The sequence below is a fragment of the Gossypium arboreum genome, chromosome 11 (genome assembly GCF_025698485.1).
Source record: "Gossypium arboreum isolate Shixiya-1 chromosome 11, ASM2569848v2, whole genome shotgun sequence".
Taxonomy (NCBI): Eukaryota; Viridiplantae; Streptophyta; class Magnoliopsida; order Malvales; family Malvaceae; genus Gossypium; species Gossypium arboreum.
The window spans coordinates 94,908,787-94,933,514 of record NC_069080.1 but is presented as its reverse complement, the minus strand read 5'-3'; the positions used below and the strand labels follow the sequence as shown (position 1 = coordinate 94,933,514).

The 24,728-nt window shown below is 31.5% G+C and overlaps 1 protein-coding gene and 1 long non-coding RNA gene across 3 annotated transcripts; both read right to left on the bottom strand.

Annotated features, from left to right (window-relative positions):
* Nucleotides 1-3,209: 3,209 nt before the first annotated feature.
* LOC128283530 (uncharacterized) lies at nt 3,210-7,352 on the bottom strand. The gene is made up of 2 exons (XR_008273891.1): nt 7,269-7,352; nt 3,210-3,375 (listed from the first exon to the last, which is right to left on the bottom strand). It is a non-coding gene; the product is annotated as an uncharacterized LOC128283530 (long non-coding RNA).
* A 4,567-nt stretch (nt 7,353-11,919) lies between these two features.
* Nucleotides 11,920-14,391, bottom strand: LOC108471291 (protein DETOXIFICATION 20-like). 2 transcript variants are annotated; one of them, XM_017772928.2, is made up of 8 exons: nt 13,934-14,386; nt 13,310-13,851; nt 13,128-13,214; nt 12,979-13,035; nt 12,581-12,819; nt 12,390-12,508; nt 12,188-12,274; nt 11,920-12,100 (listed from the first exon to the last, which is right to left on the bottom strand). In XM_017772928.2, exons 1-8 carry the CDS (start codon nt 14,207-14,209, stop codon nt 12,008-12,010), a joined length of 1,500 nt encoding a protein of 499 aa, XP_017628417.1. In that variant the 5' UTR covers nt 14,210-14,386; the 3' UTR covers nt 11,920-12,007. The 2 variants fall into 2 exon arrangements, with proteins under 2 accessions (XP_017628417.1, XP_052877878.1); XM_053021918.1 differs by having other exon boundaries at nt 12,390-12,819; nt 13,934-14,391.
* Nucleotides 14,392-24,728: the final 10,337 nt, after the last annotated feature.

Genomic DNA, 24,728 nt, shown 5'->3' with positions numbered 1-24,728 from the left:
ATAATAATCATTTATCTAATAAATATATTTTACTTAATAACAATAAATAAACAATAAATATCTATTTTAATAAATAATACATGTATTACAATTGTATTATACATATTATTACACATGTATTTTATCTTCACCCTACATTTGTTATAATTCAATTTATTTGATAATATTAATAATAATAATAATTATCAATAATTTAATAAATATATATTTACTTAAATAAAAAGTACTTAAATATTTATGTTACAATTGTATACATATTATTATTACATTTGTATATTTTTATCACCATCCACTTGTCAAAAATCATACTATATTTATCATATAAAAATCTAATTATTTTAAATTGATTTAATAAAATTTTATAACTAAATTAAATATTTATATAATCATTATTTAAGTAAAATCTTAGATTTTTACTCCATTTTGTCATTCATCTTCCCAAATAGGCTTAGTTGCCTATTTGGTCCTTGTTATTTTCTATTAATCTATAATTAGACTTTTATCCCTTATTCAATTTAGTTTTTTTTCTAATTACTATTAATTAAGCTAAATTCACCTATTTATAACTTAATTAAGCTCCTATTAGACTCATAATTACTCCTAATAATTATTTACTAACTTGGTTTATTAAGACGGAGGCCTGATACTGTACTTTTCTGGTGCCCGTGAATTTTGGGTCATTACAATCTTAGTAGTTTGCAAACTTTTTGCTCCTTTCCTTTGATAACAAAGCCAGTGGGTTGAGCCATGTAAATGGTTTCATCAGGATAGCCATTCAAGAATGTTGTCTTGACATCCGTTTACCAAATCTCATAATCAAGAGCAGCCGCAATGGATAAGAGTATGCAGATAGACTTAAGAATAGCTACCGAAGAGAAGGTCTTATCATAATCAATACACTCTTTCTATGTGTAGCCTTTCCTTACAAGTCTAGCTTTGTATGTTTCTACTTTCCCTTCCGCATTCCTCTTCTTCTTGTAAATCCACTTACACCCTATCCTAACTAGTAAGTCTACAGGTTCCCACACTATATTGGATTTCATAAAATTCATCTTAGCATCCATGACCTATTTCCAGAGCTTGGAATCAACGTCCTGCATAGCCTCCTCGTAAGTGAGTTGATCATCATTCTTATGATTGGCTTCCGTATTATAAATACTACTATCATAGATGAAAAAGCCTGGTTTCTTAGAAGCTTTCCCACTATGATGGATTCCCCTATGCTGTTGATCATTTTCTCTTTCTACAACTTTCTTGAGAATTAAACTTGGTGATTGTTCTACCACTCCCAAAAGTTCTTCGAGTACTTTGAGGCTTAAAGTTATCCATGTAGCTTTCCTCAAGAAAAGTAGCATGAGTAGAAACTTTATTCGTATTATCTTTTAGATTGCAAAATAATCCTCCCATTGTTTCTTACGGATATCCTACGAACATGCACAATTTTATCCTTGCATCTAACTTCTTTGCATCATTATCCAGAACGTGTGCTGGACAACCTCATATTTTAAATTAATTTAGAACGGATTTCTTTCCATGCCACAGTTCATAAGGTGTCTTATAAAAAGACTTGGTTGCACACCATTTAAAATATAGCAAGTCGTTTGTATCGTATATCCCCAGAAGGAAATAGGAAGTCATGAATAGCTTAACATTGAACAAACCATGTCAAGCAATGTTCTATTCCTTCTTTCAACTATGTCATTCTACTATGGAGTGTCGGCACAGTTAATTCGGATAAAATCATATTCTCTATGAGGTATCATAAGAACTCGTTGGACAAGTATTCCCCACCTTGGTCAGATCGAAGATTATTTATGGGTAAACCTAATTACTTTTCCACTTTCGCACGAAACTCTCAAAATTTATCAAAGGTTTCGCTTTTGTGGTGCATTAAATGTACATATCCATATCGAGAATAGTCGTTGATAAAAGCCAGTAATAATTGTAACTTCCTCGGGCACTGATGCTCATGGGACTACATAGATTAGTGTGCACAAGTTCTAAAGGTTGGTTAGCCCTTTTACCTTTCATATTAAAAGACCTCTTAGTCATTTTATCTTCCAAGCAAGATTCACATTATGGAAAACTAACTTCCCTAAGCATACTTAAAGGACCACCTTTCACGAGTCTAGTGATTCTTTCTTGGTTAATATGACCAAGTTTTAAGTGTCATAGGTACCCCTTATTAGAGTAAGAACATTTAAGCTTTTTATTTACTATTTCAGTTTGAAGCATCAAGTAGTTATTTGGTTTGATAAAGTAGAGAATGTTTTCCCTCCATCCATTACAAATTAAAGAACGATTTTTGTGAACAGCAATCTCTTTATTGAATGTTATGGTATAACTGTCATAAAATAAACATGCTAAAAAAAATTAAATTCCTCTTAAAATGAGGTACATAAAATACGTTCTTTAAAACAATCTTCCTAAAGTTATCAAAGTGTAACATAACTTCTCTCACTTCTTAGGCTGAAACATAGCTCCCATCTCCGGTCCTCAATGAGAGACTACTGCCACGCAAACTTCTTGTTTTGCTAAACCTCTCTGTAAAGTAACACACAAATAGTTAGTGGCTCCAAAATCAATAACTTGGTTGCCAATTGATTTTTCCATTAAGCAAGCTTCAACCATAAAGAGTTTCATACCTTTTCCCTTTTTGGCTAGGTAATCCAAATACTCCTTACAGTTTGATCAGAAATGTCCTTTCCTATTGCAGAAGAAACATTTGATCTTTTTAGGATATTTTGACTTATTTTCCTTCTTCCTATCCACACGAGGTGGAACTGAAGACTTAGTCAGTTTATTCTTTCCCTTAGCTTTCTACTTCTTTTTAGAGGACGAAGGGCTTATAGCTAAGTTTGCTTTAGGTTTCTCCTGAACCAACTTACTGTAACACCCCAAACTCGGCCTAGACGTTATGGTCTGATTATGGAGGTCACATCACTAGATAAAAGAAAAGTACTGGTGTTTTAAAGAACCAATTCCAGCAAGTTAAAACTTCATTGTCTTGTTTTAAAAAAAAAACATTTCAAACATGTCAAAATATCAAGTTAAATTCTCTTATAAATATACCCACCGAAATTATTTTTAATGAAAACCTCAAACTTAGTTTGCAACGACAGTTACTTGAAAACTCAAAGTTTCATTTTGGTCTCTTTAGGAAGAATTATTTATCACTTGAGATTTATTTAAAGTACCCATTTTAGACCTTGTAAACTAAACAAACATAAAATATCCAAAAATTAATAAACCACAATAGAGTCCGAAATGCCCGGTTTAAACACATAGAATAAAACCATAATATAGTGTTTTAAAACTGTGAAATCTGAGTCTCCCGTGACGTCATCCAAAGTTAAGTCTGGGGATTACCTGAAACTAAACAAAACAAAAACGTGAGCTAATAGCCCAGTGTGCATTTTGGTTCAAAGTCCAAAGATTTATACATAAATGATATATATATCAATGTATCACATATCGCATAAATTTCAGTTTTTCATATCTTATCACATTATAACTTAGGATACGATGCCATTTCATGCTAGATCATTCCAAACATATCATACATAATATATCCTACCCCCATCACTACCGTCCATCCAATCACATCATGATGTTGTGATATGCCACCCTTATATTTGCAGCTAGGTTGCCTTACACATAATTTTGTGGTCTAGCTGCCATATTTGTAGTAAATACTGTTATATACACTTCCTCCAATACATCATATCCTACCCCATGCATAAAAACAAAACATACATATAATTTATACATAACATAATCATAAACAGACGGCATGCTCACGTACAAAATTTATTTATGTGTAACATATCTTATAGTTAAATTTCAGTATACAATGTTTATCATGCTTTTAATGATACACATACAAGCTTACGTGCTAAACTTACAATTTTTTCTAACTCTTAACATACTTAAACGAAAATATCGAATCCCCTAAACGACCCTTATTTGGGCCTTAAAATTTGCTAAAAAGGACTCACACGGTCGTATGGCCTACACTGCCTAAAAGTCTAGCCTGTGTGGTCCACACGGGCCACCCACATGGTCTATAGAAATGCACATGGTCATGTGGAAATTGGGTAGTTTAGTAGCAGCCTCTGTTTTGTGATTTTATCGGGTTTCAAAGCGATTTTTGGGTTGTTTTTCACACACACTTAATATCCTAATCAATCTCCCACGATTCTAGAACTCATGAACCCTATATTCGTCTAACACATCACATCACTTAACCATCAAAATCCCTTCAAATTAACATATCATTTGCCAAAATTCCAGTCCTAAAAATCATAATCGAACTCTTACCACTCGAAAATAGCGTCCTAGATGAGTCTTATTCCACTAGAGAAACTTGATTCCCCAAACCTTCGCTTATCCAAAAACCAAGGAAAATACTTAACATGATATTAAATAATGCAAATAGTAAAACTTAAACTCAAACCCATTGAAAAACAAACACCTTAGATCAAGAGAAAAAAATAGTCGAACTTACACTTTTGATGAACCAAAATTGCAACAAATCTAACACTAAACCCCCCGCACTGAACCAAATAAAGAAAGAATTGAAAAAGAACCCAAATATTCAAGAAGAAAAAGAAAGAAAAGAAAAAGAACTAAAAAATAGCAAAGAAAGATATGAAAATAACAAAAGCAGACGTGAGAACAAGAAAAGAAGAAGTGGGTTGTTACCAAGTTGAGAAATAAAAGAAATTTTGATAAGATTTAAATCAATCAAAACAAATAGGATTTAACTACCAGATTTTTAATAGACTTCCAATAGAACTTAACTTCCAACAATAGCCAAAACAAAATAATTCAGATGTGCGCAACACGAGATTCGAACACCAAACCTCCCACATAAAATCACAATATTTATCACTAGTCTAACTTAAATTATTTGACACTAGATAACATAGCATGCTTATAAAATTGGGGCATTACACTTACCACCATTCAACATCAACTCATAGGATTGTAATTCTTTCATAAGCTGAGTCAAGGTAAGTGCCTTGTTCCCTAAGTTGTAAGTGACTCTAAAACCAGCAAACTCATTGGTTAAAGATTTGAACACTATGTCAATTTGAGTGTTCACATCTAGTTCAGCTCCATTGTCCTCCGCTTCTGAAAAGAATCCCATAAGCTTAAGCATATGTTCGTTGACCGGGGTGCTGATTTTCTGTTGAGAATTCATAAAATTTGAAATAGCGGATTGTCGAGCCAATGCCGCTTGGCCTCCGAGTAAATCCTCCAAATTTGTCATGATCTCTTTAGCAATACACAAATTCTCGTGTTGCTTTTGCAACACATTACTCATGCTCACTAACATATAACATCAAGCAATGGAATCAGAATCTCTCCAGCAATTTCTTACTTTGGGCCAAGCTTCAAGAGGGCACGTTTCGTCAAAAACGAATTTGTGTTTCTCACAGTTGAGAACTATCAGCAAGTTCTATTTCCATTCTTGAAATTTATCCCCATTTAATTTATTCACAACAAGAATGCTAATAAAAGAAGTAGGAGACATATTTGAATTGAAAAAAAATAAAAATTCACTAATTACTATCTTTGCATTAAGCAAATATTTTTCCTTTCAGCAACATATCAAGAATGCAGTATGATGCATGCGTCTTATACTAAAACCTTGAAAAAATATTTTTTCTTTGCTATGATCATTCTCACACCCATCAACCATGTCACCTAGGGGTCCTATGATTAATTAGTAAGAACATGACTTACATCCAATCAGTTCGTGAATCTTAATTCTCAAAACTCCATAGAATTAACAATCGTTTAACGTTTGGCAACCATCTCTAGTTTAAATATTGTTTCTTGGGAAACTATTTAATAAAATATGATCTTGAGTGTGTAACCATTGACTCAACACCCATCATGAACATGCTCTCATTTGTGAGTTATCTTGGGACATTCTCTCTGAAATTCATGCATGACTATTTGTCTTGAAAAGGAAATCTCATTTGGTGAACCCACATGACAAAGTTTACCTCGGGGTACGACCAGGGTAGGAATGGGCTTGAAACTTTATTAAGCTATGACTTAGAGACCATCAATGGAGGCAGTAGGTCTTGTTCAAGAACCTTCCCCCACTCAATATTTTAAAAACATGCAAGATTTTTTATCCCAAATTTCAAGAGTGATCATACATTAGTCCTAGTGGCATTCTTACCTAATCTAAATGACATGCTTCTAATATATGCATGACATGCTATGAAAATTTTATAATATTCACATTCATTCACAAGAACCAATCAATCATAAAAATAAATAATTTTGATTCTCCACAATTTTTTTTTAAGGGAAAAACCAAAGAAGTGAATTTGAACCGTGCACCAGGTAGGGTCTCAAGAAAGGGAGGTAAGTCAAATTTGACCGCTTAAAAATCAAGTCTTTCCTAGCGAAAGCCAATCCTAGACATGCAATTTCTCATTACCACACTTCTCACAGTTATCAAATAACCTAAAGAAGTGAATGGAACAATACAACACATGTATTTTCTCATTACCACACTTCTTATTTTTAAACGATCAATTATGGATCGTCTCATATATATATATATATATATATATATATATATATATATCATAATTATAACATTACATAATAGAAATATTATAAAAATTATAAAACAGATATATAAGGAGATAGATAATTAAAATAAAATTGCCAACCAAGGTTTTAATGGTTCTATTTCTAGAAAATAAATGAAAAAAGTAAAATTACATAATTTTTTTCCACAAGGCATTCCTCGGGTCTTCAACTGCCATCGCATCTTTTGCTCGTCATGAAGTCCTTTTGAAAATATTACATTTAAGTCCTATATTCGTTTTCGGCTCACAAGAATTTTATGAAATTTTTTAAAAAATAGCCCTACGTGGAGATGATAGGTCATGGTCTATTTCCTAAGAACCACAACCTCGTCAATAAAAAAACAATTATATAATAAATATATAATATCACATCCATTCCCATATATAACTCAAGATATGCATAAAATCGAAAGAAGATCACTTTCTATGTAATCAAATCATTCAAAAAGAAGAGAAATTCATTTTAATTATCTGTTTATACTTATAGATAGAACACAACCTGGATTTGATACCAATTATTAGAAAAACGGGTTTGAAAAACACAGTGGAAAATAAATTTAGGGAAAAAATAGAGTTTTAAAATTTTTTTTCCAAAGCAAGATCTTGGTTGTTATATCTAAAGTAATCAACACTTAATCAAAATTGTACCTTTTCGATTCGTCTAGGATGAGCGCTTCGATCGAGTAGTTTTCTTCGCTATCCTCAAGCTCATGTCGACAGAGTGTTGGCTCGCTTCAAATCAGAAAAATTTTCACAAAAATTACCAGTGAGTTAATTTTGTAATTTCTCTAAACTTTTGGGTCAAGTTGTAAATTAGAAAAATATCTATAGAGATTTTCTAAAATAATCTCTTCAGAAAATTTTCTTTCTACAACTTTCTCTTGAATTTAAGTGTATGTAAAATAACGACCCAAGGCTCTCTTTATATAGAGAGATTTTAGAGAGTTCAACTATGATTAAACTTAATTATTTTAATATTAAATTTAATATTAAGTCTTATTAAAATAATAGAATATCTATCCATAAGATAAATATTAAAATAAATTTAATATTAAATTAATAAAATACTATTATGATAAGTATTAAATTAAATTTAATATTAAACTATTAAAATAATGTTATTTTTGGAATAGTTAATCTGAAATCAAACTCTTTGGTAAAGTCCCAGTAGGAGTGTAACTCTTCCATTGCTCAACCACCAAAGACCAACCATCACTGGCACCGTCGTGTCCGGTGATGCAGGTGTGACACCTTTATGAAACCCCAAGCCGGTTTAGTTGCTATTGGTTTTGTCTGGGTCAATGACGACCCAACCGGTTCTGTCTAGCCACTGGTTGGACTGTCGACTCGATTCGACTAGTTTTTGGGTTTTGGGCTCCCGAACACAATTTAAGATCTTAAGTCTAATTTTCAAGTTCAATTACCCATTGGGCCAATTGTCTTACTTGAAAATTAAATTCTAAAAATACCATATTAATTTTAATTAATTTGATTAATTTAATTTTACTTGATCAAAATTAATTTTCCCAAAAATCACTTAGATTTTCAAAATTATTTTTTCAAGAAAATTCTTTAATCAAATTCTCTAATTGAATAATTCTCATGACCACCTAATTTAATTCCACATCGAATAATTTAAATTATTTCTAAAGTTGTAGAATTTTCTTTTGATTCAAATGCAGTCCGATCGAGTTTTTGTTGGACATATACAGTTAGGCTCTAGTAATTGCAATTATGTCCACAAGCATCGTTCTGATAATTTGCAAATACTTAATCATGGAGTCAGTCCATAAGAAGTATAATGATTGAAAACTCCTTATTTTATACTTTTTACAAAAACAATTCATCCAACTATTTTATCCAATGACCTCGTCATGTGTGTGTTAGTCTCATATGATATCCTTGATTCCTTTGAGTTAAATCCGTTCACTCAATACAATCCTATTTTATCTCATTGTCACCATTGTGTCTTCTTAATGCTTAATATGATCACTATCAACAAATGACTATGATAAATTACTCGTTTGAGAATAAGCAACTTGTGACCACATTCCATATTTATCAATCAACACAATGCCAATGAGAGGATATCGTTAAGTCATTAATTGAGCTATGAATTCCACTGTTTCTAGTAAAGTCATGCCATACACAAGTCATGTACCCAACATACCAGCTATGGCCTTGATCATATTTAGAGCATAAGCCTCCGCTTATATCAAAGCACATGAGTTGCATACGCATGATCAGTGACCAACTCAGGATTTAAGTGAATTACACTATGAACGTCACAAGTGAATTAATTCACAAACAGATTCAGAATTAATACATCTTTGGTCCAGTCCAATGTATCATTCTACCAATGAATACATCTATATCTCTACCCGTGGAATCAACTACTTCGATAGCCAAGACTAGCCATCTCCCCAGTTAAAATTGTAGATGACATAATAATCCTTCTTAGTATTTAAATCAAATGCTCACTTTAATTCTTTTACAAGATTACAGACTTATTTAAATTATCTACTGAAGTAAGTTGTCTTCTCGCAATGCAAATGTTCTTACAATGCCACTTATCTTCAGTTTGAAATTAGACAATCAATAAACTAATATTTTCTTATAATAGTTTTGCTATGCATGCAAAATATAAAAGACAGAAATACAAAAGACATAATTTTATTTATTTATTTATTCATCGTTCAAATAAATAAAAAATAGTTTCATGTTTACTACAATATGAGACATTTCCTAACATGAGTTGCTTTCACTATATTTTTGGTGCCTTAGAGAAATTTTGGGAGAATTCTCACTTTACAAGACTTAGACTGACTTAGGTACATTTGAAGCGAAGAAATCGCCTAAGACCACACGGATTGCGAGACGAAAGGTCTAGCCCTGTGACATTAGTTGTTAGTTGTCTTTTCTCAATTATTCTATTAGCAACTAGTTCGTTAGTGTGATCCCTACCTCCTTTAATAATAAAAGCTTATATGTAAAAAAAAGCCCTTAAGAAAATACAAAAAAATTAATTCAGCTCTTATATTAAATTTGCACCCAATTGAGCCCATGTCATTAATTAAAATATTCAAGTTTGTTTGCTAATAGTTTCAGTCATTGACTATATTGATCGTTAAAATAATTTAATGGACCACTCATGCGGTGACACGTGCGATTTTGATTTAAAATAATATTTTTCGATAAAAATATTAAAAACAATAAACAATTAGAAACATTTATAAAATTATAAAATTATTAAAAATTTAAAATTTAAAATTTAAAATTTATATAAAATTATAAAAAATAAAAAAACTTATAAATATTATAAAATCTAATAAATTCTAATTTTTTTATAAAATTAATAAAACATGCTTGACATATTTAAAATTTTATTGAAATTTACAAAATTCTTTAAAACTTATAAATATTAAAATTATAAATATTAAAAAATCTCAAAATTGATATAAATGTATAAAAATTATAAAAAATAATAGAAACCTATAAATATTATAAAAATCTAATAATTTTAATAAAGTATTAAAATATATAAAATTAATAAAATATATTTAAATTTTATAAAAAACTTATAAAATATAATAAATTCTAATAAATTATAAAAAAATATTAAAATTACGAAAAAGTCATTGAAACCATTGTTATTGAACACATGCCATCACATAAATCATTGGATAATGAGAATAGTCATCAGATTGCTAGAGTTATTTTCATGTTGAATAAAATGTTCTCGATATTCTACAAATAAAATCATAATTGTGGGTCCATTGATAATTTTTTTTTAAAAGTTTATCTCCAAATTTTTAAGTATAGTAATGTAGAATTTGAAAAAGTTTAAAATTGTTTGCTAAGTATTGCATGATATAAAATATTTTTGATATAGTAAGATACTATCAAAGTAAAATTTTATTATCCAACTATTAACGTATGACAAGATGAAATATCCCGACCAAGGTTTTTAAAATCGGACTAGTGGTTGATATTAATTTATTATATTTTTATAATTTATTATTATATTTATAAGCTTTTATTTTTATAATTTTTATAAGTTTATATAAATTTTAATATTTTTAATATTTAAAAATTTTTAAAATTTTTCTGGTTTTATAATTTTTTTAATATTTTTATGAGAAAGATATTAAAATAAACCAAAAACTTTCACGTGTCACCATCTCATTGGTTTGTCAATTTATTTTAACGTTCAACCTGGTTAATGGCAAAAACAGTTAATGGAGAGACTTAATTAACTTTTTTATTAATGGAGGGGTTTAATTGAGTGATTTTTTTTTTAATAAGGAAAAGAAGGCAATCAAATTGCCTTAGTCAACAAACTTTTACATGAAAGGTATCTATTTTATCTTCTAATAGTAGTTTCCTAACATGAAAATTAGGGAAATCAATAATTTTAAGTTCAACATTCTCACTAGTATAAGTTTTAGTAAGACAATTCACTATAATATTCCTTCTCTTAGAACATATTGTAACTTTATCATTTGGATATGTCTTGTTGCTTCATTAATTATTCTAATAAGAATAGTGGAATTCGCATCGCTCTCATTTATCATTTCAATAGATATCAAATAATCACTTTCCATAAATATTTTTGTCATTTCTAATTCATAATAAAAGTAGGAAGATTAAGAGATTTTTGGTTGAGATTACGTGAAAACATATTGTAAGGTTACTTTCAAAATTATTGTTTTGAGATTTAGCCTCAAATTATCTGTTCTTGAGCGTTAGAATTAAAAAAGCGATAGCTTGTTTAACCCTCTTAATTTTTCCTGAAATCCATATAATAATAGCGATGGACTTCGCTTCTTTCTTGAAATAATAAAAAGCTTTACACACCTCCTAAAACTGAGACACATTCTTTATTATTAGGATAAAGAAAATCAAGATAGTCCCTAAAAAGAGAGCTATGCATCTTCCCTTATCTAGACTTTTGGTATGAATAATAAGTGATATTTTTATACATCTCAATCATCTTACACCAATCCAAGTAATTGGAACCAGCCCTTTGTAATTCTGTACATTATCTATCTCACTCATACATACTTTTTGATTCGTGCGATTTAGAAATAATAACCTAAGAACCAATCCTTAATATTTTTTATTCTTATACAACTGTAAAATAATTTTTATTTACTCTAATCATCTTATGTAGATCATGCACAGATTTTTTGACAAATAAAAATATTTAACACTATCACGAGTGGAGTATTTTAACTCCAAAATCAAAGTTATGTTCCTAACCTTCCACCAGAATATAGGATACTTACTAAAATCAGACTTTTCTTCCATGAATTTCACTTAATTAAAAAAAACAAACTTTGATTACGTGTAAAAATATACATACGTTTTCAGTGAAATAGTTGTTGTCATTCATTCACTGTTTCACCACTAAGCTTTCCATAAGATGTCTCTGAAGGCTCCAATAGCCACTTGTTTAGCCTCTCAGATGCTTTATTAACCTGGAAAGTGAAAAATGAATTCCTCCATTATTTTCAAAAAAAAATTATTGTATTTTAAAAAAGAAAAATTATCATCATTTTAATTACCTCTTCTTCCCAATCAGTCCTTGAGGTAATGTAGGCTAGAACACATGTTTGCGTTGCAACCCCAATTATCATCCCAATCCATATTCCCTGTCGAAATCAAATAACTTATTTATTCATTTGTTCTAGCTTTATCCTCCTGATGGCCTATAAATAAATAAATATAAAGTTCATTATAAAAAAAATTTGTTTCTTAAGGTCTAACCTTGACTTCCATTTTGGCTACATATCCAAGAAGAATTCCTATAGGCACACCAACCACATAATAGGAACAGATGTTAACATATGCAACCATTTTTTGTCTACCAGCACCAATTGCTATCCCTGCATTGCAGATTTTAACCATGTAATTCTTTTCCCTTCCCATACATATTAAGGCAATAAATATATACTTGCCTGAGAGGATTGGCTGAACACTGTTGAGCAAAACTGAGAAAGAAAGCAACAAAGAGAGGTCTGCCACGGAGTTTGCTACGTCTTCATCACTTGTAAACAAGTAACCTATTCGATGCCCAAATATTAAGCACAGTGCCCAGAGTAACACTCCTATACTCAGCGATGTACATAATAGAACTTTCATCGAAAATTTTGCTGCTGTGGCGTTTCTTCTCCCTAGTTCATTTGAAACTCGCACACTGTAGGACAGGAAACCGTCATGTATCTCGGTTTAAATATAGTGTTGCAGTGAATGAGTTGGTATGCTCAAAATTATTCAAATATGTAATGAACATTAATAGTTTAGAAAAAAAGTTGAAAAATTCGGATAACGTAACACTTATAGGCAAATCACCAACCTAGCTGCTGTGAGGAAGCCGAGGAACACCATGAGTTCCCAAGCTATGTTATTCAGGCTGCAATGTGATATATTCTTTGGTTAAATTCGAGTCAGAAAAAGACAACATATATGGTATGCGTATATATACATGGAAATTGACCGTCTTACCAAATGGAGAGGGCATCGATAGCAACTGCGGCATTTTTCATATACCCTCCCAACAGGACTAGGATCGCATAGTACCATATCTCTAAGCTGACAAACCAACAACAAAAGCAAAGAAATCGAATAAATATTGACAAAAATTTTAGATGTTAAATCTAATTAAGTAAAGAGAAATGGAATTTTACCAAAGCATCACTCCTGAGGATATTGAGAGCTTAAGTACTGGAAATAGATCAAGAAAACAAGCAAAAGTGAAGCCTTTCCATGTTTCGGGACACCATCCACCAAATACATAAATAAACTCCCCAATGAACACCAACCAACTTGATATTATCATTGAGCTCATAGCACCAGGGATCCCCCAATTCAATTTGCACACAAGGATCCATGACAACAACACATGAAGAATGAAAGAGGCAGCAGAAATCCACCCAACAATCATATTTTTAAGCTGGCATTGCAAGTATTTTTGGATGGTGAAGTTGAAAACAAAAAAGTAGAGAATGGGGATGAACCAAAGAGATATATATCCAGCAGCAGTGGCTATTTCCTCATCTTCTCCAAGTAATTTGAAGATTGGTGATGCGAAGATGAATACTGGTAGCAACACAGCTGATGTAACAAGATTAATGATCCATGATCTTTGCAAGTAAATACCCAACATGTGGTAATGTTTTGCTCCAAATGCTTGCCCACATAGTGTCTCAGTTGCACTGGACATCCCCAACTGCAAAACATTGATGAAGCAAATAATCAGTCAGGGGACTCTAAAGTAAGGCAATTTCTGAATGATTAATCTCATGATATACCAATATTCCATTTGCAAATCTAACTGTGATGACTTGTATAAGAGCATATGCTGCAAGCTGTCGTTCACCAATGTGTCCAATGAAAGCTTGGGTCACTACAAACATGCCAAAAGCTGTAACCCTCGCTAACATTGAAGGAAACCCAACCTTCCATAGTTTTCCTGATTCCTCTAAAACTCTCTTCATCAGATTATTACTGTTTTCCTTTGGTTCTTCTGACCCAATAAGCCTCTCATCCATGTTGCTGCTGCTCTCACTTCTGCAATAATGCAACATCTATGAAAAGTATAGGATCAACTAGTGATTTACATATCACTGTTCATCAATGTCTTAGATTTATAAAGAGTATCAACGTGTAATTGTGAATTTCATCTTACTTTAATTTGTGATTTTCTATTTTACAAAATTAGAAATTTTATCTAATTGTGTAACACTATTAAATCTTATCATTAATTTGTTTATTTGAAAATAAACAATTTAACAATTTATATGTACAAATTTAATAAAACCAGTTATCAGTAATTAATATTAGCAAAAACAATAGTGGATGTTATGTTTCTTATTTTCATAAATTAGAAAGAAAAACTATAACAAATTAAAAATAATAATTTCTCAATTTTATAAATTTTAAAAATTAAATTCAAAATTAAACTTTTAATGAAACCTAGTGTGAATATTTTATTTGTCATATTATGAGGTTGGAATCTTTCAAAATATGCAGGGACGTATGGGTATAGACAAATGACAGTAAATGCTGATAATATTATTGCATGCCTTTTCTGTAATATGTACGAATGTTTAAAGTTACATGACATGGACGGCTATATAATAAACGATGTATTGAATTACCCATTTTCACCTGCAAGTTGAGTTAGAATTTTGAAAGAAAATGAATCAGTTTGATTCAAATTATTTTTAATTAACAAAATATTTTTATTTAAATTTAATTCCTTCAATTTTTTATTAAAACATATTCTGATATAATGAATGTATTTTGCATGTTCATTTTATGATCAATAGAGATAAGATTTTGTTTAATTTCTGAAAATATTTTCTATTTTATTTTTAGAAAATATTTTTATTTTTATTTATTTAAAAATTAAAAATATATATTTGATAAATAGAAATAAAAATTTATTTTCAATCATGAAAAATTAAAAAATATTTGATAATTATTTTCTATGATAGAAATAAAATTAGAAAAACACTTTACATTTAGATAGATTCAAATTAAGATATAGAGTTTAATATTTAAAATATTTAAAAATATTTTTTATTTATATGAATTTAAATCCAGAATAATTTATTTATAATTAAAACCATTATCTTTATATTTTCAATCTTCAAGGCACTTTTAGTATGAAATTAAATAAATGGTTAGTATAAGAATTAGATTTTTTTTTTTTTTTTTTTACATTTATAACTCTTTTTCTAGCATGGACAAAGGAGAATGAAAAAGGGGCAAATGATTACTTAATAAGCGACAAAATTAACGAAAAATGTATGCTTTGATTTAAGTGGTTTTTTTACGTTATTTAAAAAATAAAATGATTTTGGAAGTGACGTGGTAAAAAGTGTTATGCGAAAAGCCTTTTTTAGAAAGTATTTTACACAAAAAATATATTTTTAATTATTTAAGGTCCCTTTAGATGGACGATATATTTACTTGTGATTAGTGTAAAAATAGCGGTGATGATGAGATTAAATACTATAGTATAAGACAAAATGAAAGCTATACGTATCGCATTGGAGATGCTTGCATTTTCTACCCTTGAGTCTTAAGTTCGAATTCCCTTTCAAGTTTATTTGATTTCTTTTTTTTCTAATGAATGATTCAAGCTTTTTTTTTTTTTAACTTTTAATTAATGTTTTTAATTAATAAACTTGTTATTATCAAGTTTTAAATTAACAAATGTAACAATTCAAGAGTCAGTGGTATTGGAAAATACAATTTTGGAACCCCATTTCTATAAACCGAGCCAAGAAATATTTTATTAAATATTTATGGAGTTATTGTATAGAGAAATTGAATTTTGGATAGATAATTTTGTGAAATTAGTAACAAGGTACAATGATTAAATCATAAAAGTGGTAAAAAATTAATCCCTATAGATTTTAATTTCTAAAGGACTTAAATAGTAATTAAACCAAGGTTAAAATGACAATTAGACCATTTTGGAATTGTAGTGGAATTATAAACTATATTACTTTTATAATTACAATAATAATAAAGTATGAAATCACAATTAATAAATAAGAGAAAGGACGTTGTCATCAAAGGCAAATTTAGGGGGGGCGATAGGGGCCCCGACCCCCTAAAATGTAAAATTTTTATTTAGGCTCTTAAATTTAAAAAAAAATTTAAATTGGTAAAAGTAAAATTGTATTCCGGCCCCTCTAAAATTATAAAAATTTGATTTAATCTTTTAAAAATTATAAAGATATTGACTATAAAAAATTAAAATTTCATTAAGTTCTCCTTAAAAATTTGTTCTAGCTTGCCCTGGTTGTCATCCATTTTTATCTCTTCTTCACATTTTGAAACAAAAGAAACTGAGATAGCTTGTAACACCCCAAACTTGGCCTAGACATTATGGCCAAATTTGGAGGAATTACATCAACTTGTTTAAAAACTTTTGTTTCAATTAAACTTAGGGTGTTTTTCGAAAAACATAAAATATGACAACACATTCTTACAAAGGTATAGAAATACTTAAATACGAAATCACTTGTTTCAAACCCAAAATTTGAATGCAGAGCTAGGTTTTGAAAGTAATTATTTTTGGCAAAATCCTTTCTAGCTTGAAGATAAACAAATGTTAAAACTATTTGATTATTTAAAAAAAAAACACCTAAGTAGTCACTTAAGTTTTTAGCGAAAAATTTACAGAGTTTTGATTTTGAAAACCAAATTTTTAGTTGTTAACTCATGTGGTTTCATAGTGTCATGTTAAAACACCCGAAGACAAACAAACAGAACAAAAACCAAAAATGAAAGTCTTAACAAATTTACAAACCAAAATAATTAAAACGTAAACATTCAAATCAATAAACTAAGAATAATCCGAGCTCCCACACGTTGTCCGATGCTAAATTTTATTGATTACCTAAAATGTCAGAAATAAAACAAAGAGGTGAGCTCTAGAGCCCAATGTATAACGAAAGTCGAATATGAAACACACAATCCCAATATACAAATCAGAATATTACAGAGAATTTCATATTAATCAATTAAATAGAACTAATGATGCATGAATATGCCAATACAGTATTTTTCAAAAAAAAATAATGCAAATTTTCCATAAAAACTTTCTACCTAACTCCGCTACACACTAAAATAGATTTCCCCAAAACTTTTCCATCCAAAATCCCACCAAAAGATAATCATAGACAATGCCACCAGAAATTACAGTTAAAACTGCCAGATCATATAAGTGGTCAAGCCACTATGTTGCAACCTAACTGCCAGAACAAAACATGTGGATAAACCACCAAATAACGTAGATCATTAAGCTCCAGAACTTCCTCTGTACTATAATATCCCAACCTCATACAAAGTGACATGGCATGCATAAACTGAACAAAATGATAAACATGTTGAACATGCTTTCATATTCTTAATAGAAACCAGTAAGCACGTCATTTCATGCTTTATAAACAAATGTATTAGAAATACAAATCACCATAATGTCAAATGCATGGTCATATAGCTGATTCAAAAATATGAAATAACACAATCGCATATCATACACACATATACAAACTTAGCAAATTAGAACATACCATCAGAACTAATAGTATCGGATCATGCAAATATATTTTACATATTTTAAACACATCATACAAAAAACCAAATTAACAGATGCCTTGTTCTCAAGCCCTAATTAAGCAATAGGGGCTCTAAGGAAAGTCTAATTATTGATTTCAAAGTCAAATGGGCTTAGGTAAAATTTTGTAGAAAATGGGCCTACATGCTCATGTGGCCCACATGCTCATGTGGCCCACACGGCCCAACCGGCCAGACTATGTAGCCTACACAACCCAATTAGTTTAGACTGTATGGCTTACACGGTTTGGCACATGACTTACACATGCTTGTGTCACCGACACGACCCAATTGGCCCAGACTGTGTGACTCACACGGTCTGGCACATGACCTGTTACACGGTCATGTGGCGTCGACAGCCTTAATTTTTGGCTTTTGTTGATCACTGTTTTCTTGAGTTTTTGTTACACACCTTACTTTTTCTGAAACACGATGATGCGGTACACCTCCAGACCCTAAAATAGTAATTAAAATTACCCAATTAGCTTTAAAAACCAACAATCAATCGACTTGAACACAACCATCAAATAAGCGATCCTAACATGAAGACTCAGCCCCCTTCAAGGCACTCAATTACTCACCCAAACGGAACAACCACTCCAAAAATCCTCAAACTCGTCGGAAAAATGTGGAATGCCCCACAAATTTCTCCTATCGATATAACAAAATGAGCAATGCTCACATTAATCACCATACCAAAAAATCTACCCAACCAAGAGAAACGAGAACAATTATACTACTAAAACGAATTTACCACAACCACTTACTAACATAAAAACAAAAAAAAAAGTAGATGAAGAGTCGGCAATAGATGGAATAAAAAGCCGTAGTACCTTACAAAAGACATCTTCAAAGAGAATGGAAATGGATTGTTTGAGAGAAGAATTAAGAAATAGAACGAACAAGAAAAGAAAGCAATAGAGAAAAAACTGGCAGCAAAACTCACAGTTGCCACTACATGAAAAACCAAAGTGAAAAGAATGAAACAAACAAAAAAATGGGAAAATAAGACAAAAGAAACAAATGAACAACAAATCAGAGAGAGGGAGAGAGAGGGAGAGACGTGTAAGGAAAATGGGGAGGAAATCCCTCATCACTAACTTTTAAAACTACGCCACTAACTTCTACATATTAACCACATCAACTTTTCTTCTGAATTCAAAACAAAAATCATCTCCACTTTGCATACGTAGGATTCAAACACAAAATCTTAGGGTATGCTAGCAAGCACCTTATCACTGAATCAACAGACTCATTCTTGTCATAAGTTGAGCCAAAATATTACTTATTCCAGATGATCAATAATAGAAGTTACAACAAAAATACCAAAAAATTCCAAGAGTGAGATTTGAACCTATGACCTTGAACACACACATCCAACGCACTAAACCACTGAATTAAATACTTAACTTTACATAATTTTCACAATCTTAACTTAAAATTCAGAGTATGACAACTCTTGGGTTCACTAACCCAATTTCTTCCAACCCGATTTTCGGGATAAGACATAGCCATTGTTAAGCTTCAAAAGTTCGATTACTTGCAGGGTAAGTTTATCTTGATTTATTTTTCGTAAATTTCATATTTTTGAGATCGTGGAAACTCGATTTAGATAATCCAATTATTATTTTTGAAAACTATTAAGGTTTTAAAAAGTTGTTATTGGTGATTTCTTAAATTTTTTGGTGTTAAATTTATAGATTTTAAGCTTAAATGTGAAAAAAGACTAGATTATAGAGTTTAGTTGTTAGTTGTTCCATATAAGGACTAAAGTGGTTTATTTGTAAAGTTGTTATGAGACTTTGATAAAAATAGATAATAAAGATTTTATAAAGGATGAGATTTAAATTAGATTGTAAAACGAAGCTCAAATTTGAAAGATATAACTATTTCGGTTTTAGGGGCTAATTTGAATAAAATGAAAAAATTTAGAGGACATTAAAAAAAGGCAATTCAACTAATACATGCTTATAATAGGATGATATGAGATATTTGGAATTGATAAATTGAACTAAATTATTTTATAGATCAATAATTGAACCAATCGAGGCTAGTCACGAAAAAGCAAAAATTGTCAAATGGTCTTTAAAAGCTCATTTGGTTGTTGTTTTGCCAAGTAAGTTTTTATGAAACTTACTAGGTTAATTCGTGTTATTATTGTATTTCTATAAATTGAATCATTATATTTGTTACATATTTATTTTATTTTATTGCAAAGTATGATAACGAGGTAAATTGAAAATGATTGTTTGAGTTTAAAATTTTATGTTTGAGATTGATTATCGAACTAGAGGACTAATTTGAACAGAAATAAGAATTTTTGTAACTTAGTGGTTATATGTTTTAACTTGAATTCGGCTGGAATGTAGTATTTTATATAATGAAATGAGACAAACTTACTTAGTCAAATCATAGAAGAGCAAAATGTTTCACTAAACCCTTTATGGATAGTAGTGGTAAGATGACTTTGAAAATTCACCAAAAATTGTAGGAATCAAGTTAAAGGTTGAATAAAATATTAAATTAAAGATTATTGAGTCTAATTTCAAAAACAAAAGGTGGATCTTAATTTTGAATCCTATATGTCCGAATATAAATAATTTAGTGAATACTACTCAAGAAGACAACTTTGTTAAAAGTATATGTATAAATAGTGAAAGGATATTTCATGTTACATAAAAGCATGTCATACTAAGGCTAAAGATTCTTGTATAAAAACATGTAAACAAAGGAAGTGGAATGGAGAGGAAGAGAAGTAGAAAAAATAATAGAAGAATTATAAATGAATTAATAGTTGATTATGATTGATTGAATCATATTAGTGTGAATTTAAATAGTTATTGAGATAGATGATTAAATTGAATAAAAGTGAAAATATTAAAACTAAATAAAATTGTGAAATTGGTTCGGAATTGAGACGGCATGCTATGTTATGTATGAAATGATATTATGAGTGATGAATTGATGATGTTGAGATCGATAGAATGAGAATTGAACTTATAAGAGAATTGGATAAATGATTACACAATTAACTGCTCAGGCAGAGTTATTTCGACTATATGTCGATAAGCACTGGGCGCATTTTTCTTCGGATGTTTCAACGAGTGCTGGGCACAACATTTACTTTGGTTATACCAATGAGCGTTGGGCGTAAACTAATTCTTTTGACGTTTTGGTGAGGTATCGGGTGCCAAATGATTACTTCGACTACATGTCGATGAGTGTGGGCACAATTTTTACTTTGTTCATACCGATGAGCACTAGGCACAATCTATTTTCTTCGAAAATTGTCCAATATGGCACTGGGTGCCAAATTAGGGTGTTGGTTGGATTTGTGTATCTGTTCGTGTATGAGTCAAGTTAATAATGATTTAATATGTAAAAATTTATAATGATAATGAAAAGAATTGTTAATTTGAAAGAAATTTGTAAACTGGATTTATAAGCCCGAAAGATTGGTCCAAAATTGTGACGAATTCAATGATTCAATTTGAGAAATGGCATGTTAATATGATATATTCCTAACTAGCTATTGGTTCATATTTAAGATGATTTCTAAGGCACGTTTATCATGAGATACTGTGTGTTGATGATGAATTGTGTAACGCCATAAATAATTTAATTTTGCTTCTGTGATTATTTGACACAAATGTGTATTTACTTTAGTGGTTAAGTGTTCTGGGTGTGTATGAGGGGTCTTGGGTTCAAGTCTCACTTTTGGCAATCTTTGTCATTTTTGGATACAAGCCTTATCCTTTTGCAGTGCGATTATATTAAATTGCTTGTAAGTTCATATCAAAATGAGCCTTTTGGTTCAAGTGGTAAGGAGGTTAGTGTGTTGGAGGTCTTATGTTCGAATCCCTGTGTTAGCGAGGGTGTTAATTTTTGCTCAGTTTTGTGAGAGAATTTTGGTGGAGTTAGAATTTTGAGATGGTTAAGATGTAGTGGGATAATGGAAGTTGTGATTTAGTGGGATGTTGTCAACATTGGAAATTTGATTTTTATTTTATTTTTCTCTCTCCTACCGAAATTCCTATGCAGTTTTTGACGTTTTTCCAAACTCTCAAGTTCTTTTTCTTCTCCATCTTTTTCCGTCCTTTTCTTTTTCTTTTGGTTGGGGTTCTTTTGTTCTTGCGTTTTTTGATCGAAGTGTGGAGGGGTTAAATTGATTTGCTTCCTGGTATTCTGTAAGTAGCTTTATTTTTGTTAGTCTCGTTATGGTCTCAATATTTCTGTTGGGGAAAGTACACTATAATTATCTGAATGCTAGATTAATTGTTGTGCCGTTGAACGGTTTAGAGGGATCACAAGAGGCATTGAATTCTTCAACAATTTAGGTGTTGAGAAGCATCGTTCGCCTACGGTAAGCACCTCAGTTTTAGGGGTTCTTAGTTTTACGTTTGTTTCAATTTTGACTTGGTATTCTATACCAATTTTAGGTTCTGATGGTCTTACAATTGCATTTGCTGCGAAATGATATCAGGTGTGTACCCAAAAAATAGAAAATGAGGTTTCGGTAAAAGCTAAAAAACTACACTGTCGACGTCAAACGGGCGTGTGGCTGCCCGTGTAGATAGTTGTGTGTGAGACACGACCATGTGGTTGACGAAGGCATGGCCATGCACAGTACATGGCCGTGTGGTGGCGTAAGTGTGGCCGTGTGGGCCACATTGGCTAGGCCAAGTTGGGCGTGTGGGCCTATACGGGCATGTCACACTGGCATGTGGGCCCACACGGGCTAACCACAGGGGCATATGGGCCCATTTTTTTGAAATTCTCCCTAGGGTCGCACGGGTCTCTTCGATTGGCTGTGGGCCTACTGTAGGGTCGGTAAGGGCTAACTAGATCCTAGACTGAATACTATGATATTCGGATAGACTGATATGCGTAGTATACTAAATGTATGTCTGTCAGTACTGTTATCCGTGTATAAGCATGTTGAACCTGTTTAATCTATTATACTGTATCTGATAATTCTGTATCTATGATTGGGGTGGGATTTGTAAATATGGAGGAAGTGTCCTGTACGACATATATCGCCTATATTCTGACTACTTGGCTGCATATTACCTGATATGTGTCTTTATGGCATTATGTAGTGTGTATGGATGGGTGGGTGTTTTTAACCCCACATGGTGTGATGAGATGGTCGGAGTTGGTGTGTAGAGGATGGGAGAAGGTTTTGCATATCCGTTATCTGTATCTGAATCTGAAGCTGTATCTGTTTCTGACTGTGTTTATAATTCTGTATGTTTGTATGCTTAATTTTGATGGGTTACACACTGAGCTTTTGTAAACTTACATATGTTGTCTATTTTGTTAGGTAATCGACAGACTTAGGCGAATCGGTGCGGCAGAGACTCAATGGTGATCACTCGACCATAAATTGTTGGGACTTAGCAATTTATGGTTTTATTTATGTTTTTCGTATTCATTTTGAGAGTTTGTAATTTTTGGGACTCTTTAGACTTTTTTGGGTTTTGAACTATTGGTTTTGGTTTACTGATTTCTTATATGCTTGGTTAAGTTGGCTTTATGAAATTGACGGTTTTTATACAAAAAGAGGTTTTCCTAAAAATACGAATCAGGTTTCTAAATGTATTGGTTTTGTCAGACCGCTGTAAAATAGGATTTGGCAAATAAACTAATTAATTAACATTTTTGAAATGGATATAAAGTATATGAGTTAAGTAACCGAAATAATTTTACGTAACTAAACCCATTCTCTGTGACTACTCCGGATTCAGCTGTAACATCTAAGTCGGGTTTGGGGTATTACATTTAGTGATATCAGAGCCAGGTTGTAAAACTTGGGTTGTGAATTTTGGGTTTCAAAATTATATTTTGAAAAGAATTGGTTTTCAAATATTCTTTTTGGATAAATTGGGAAAGTATGTGGTACACAGAGTCTCCGACGCTGATCCTGTAAGTATTTACGAATTTTTGATAGAAAACTTTGAAAACATTGTAGTTAGCACTTTCTGAAACTATACTGAGTAGTTAGAGACTGAAACCTTTGGAAATAATTTTGAACTTTTGATAATTTATGCATAAAACATTTGCTAATAAATATTAAAACTGATGTATAAAATTTATATTGTATATAAAACTGAAAATATATAATGAGCACTTGCGGAACTCATAGACGTGGCATTCAAGGCCGTGGTAGAGGCCATAGGAGGGCTTGAGTTGAGTCTTCCTCTCTGGTACTATGCTGAACTTAGATACGAGTGAGATACCAGTTTCGTATGCTACTGAGACTAGGTCTCAAAGTCGCTTAGCTGAACGCACTGTCTCAAACCATGCGGAGGATTTTGGAGAGGGTTGTTGGACCCCATTCTGGAGCTGGGGGCTGAGGGTCAGTAACTGAACGATTTCAGTCTAATGGTGCTAAATTGTTTAGGGGTGTTACTAGAGTCGCCCCTAATATGGCCGAGTATTGGTTGGAGGCCACTGAGAGGATCATGAATGATTTAGATTATACTCCCAAGCAAAAATTTAAGGGTGCAGTCTCCTTTCTTTACGACAAGGCATATCAATGGGGGTTGAGGGTTGAGGAGGGTACTCAGCCTAATCGTCTGAACTGGGATTTCTTTAAGACAACCTTCTAGAGTAAGCACATGGGGGCAAGCTATGTGGATGCTCATAGACGTGAGTTCATGAATCTCATGCAAGGCGATAGATTAGTGGTAGAGTATGAGGCTGAGCCCCTACGCTCAAAGCATGGTGGCGTCTGAGTATGAGAGGTGTGTCCGCTTTGAGGATAGTCTGAAGGATAAGTTGAGGGTTCTGATTGTTCTACAGAAGGAGCGGGAGTTCGCAGTTTTGGTTGAGAAGGCGAAGATCGCCGAGGATGTTAAGCGTGTAGAACGCCAGAATAGGGATCGAGAGAGGGGTAAGAGCAAGAGGGAATCGGAGTCCTCTATTTCTATTCATAAGCCTAAGAAAAATAGCAGATCTAATGAGCTA

What these genes read in the sequence shown, in the direction of transcription:
- LOC108471291 (XM_053021918.1), bottom strand. Translation starts at nt 14,209, where the DNA reads ATGTTGCATTATTGCAGAAGTGAGAGCAGCAGCAACATGGATGAGAGG. An exon ending in TCCTCAGGAGTGATGCTTTG is followed by an intron (nt 13,215 to 13,309) that starts GTAAAATTCCAT and finishes TTGGTTTGTCAG; the next exon opens with CTTAGAGATATGGTACTATG. An exon ending in GGCTTCCTCACAGCAGCTAG is followed by an intron (nt 12,820 to 12,978) that starts GTTGGTGATTTG and finishes CCTGTCCTACAG; the next exon opens with TGTGCGAGTTTCAAATGAAC.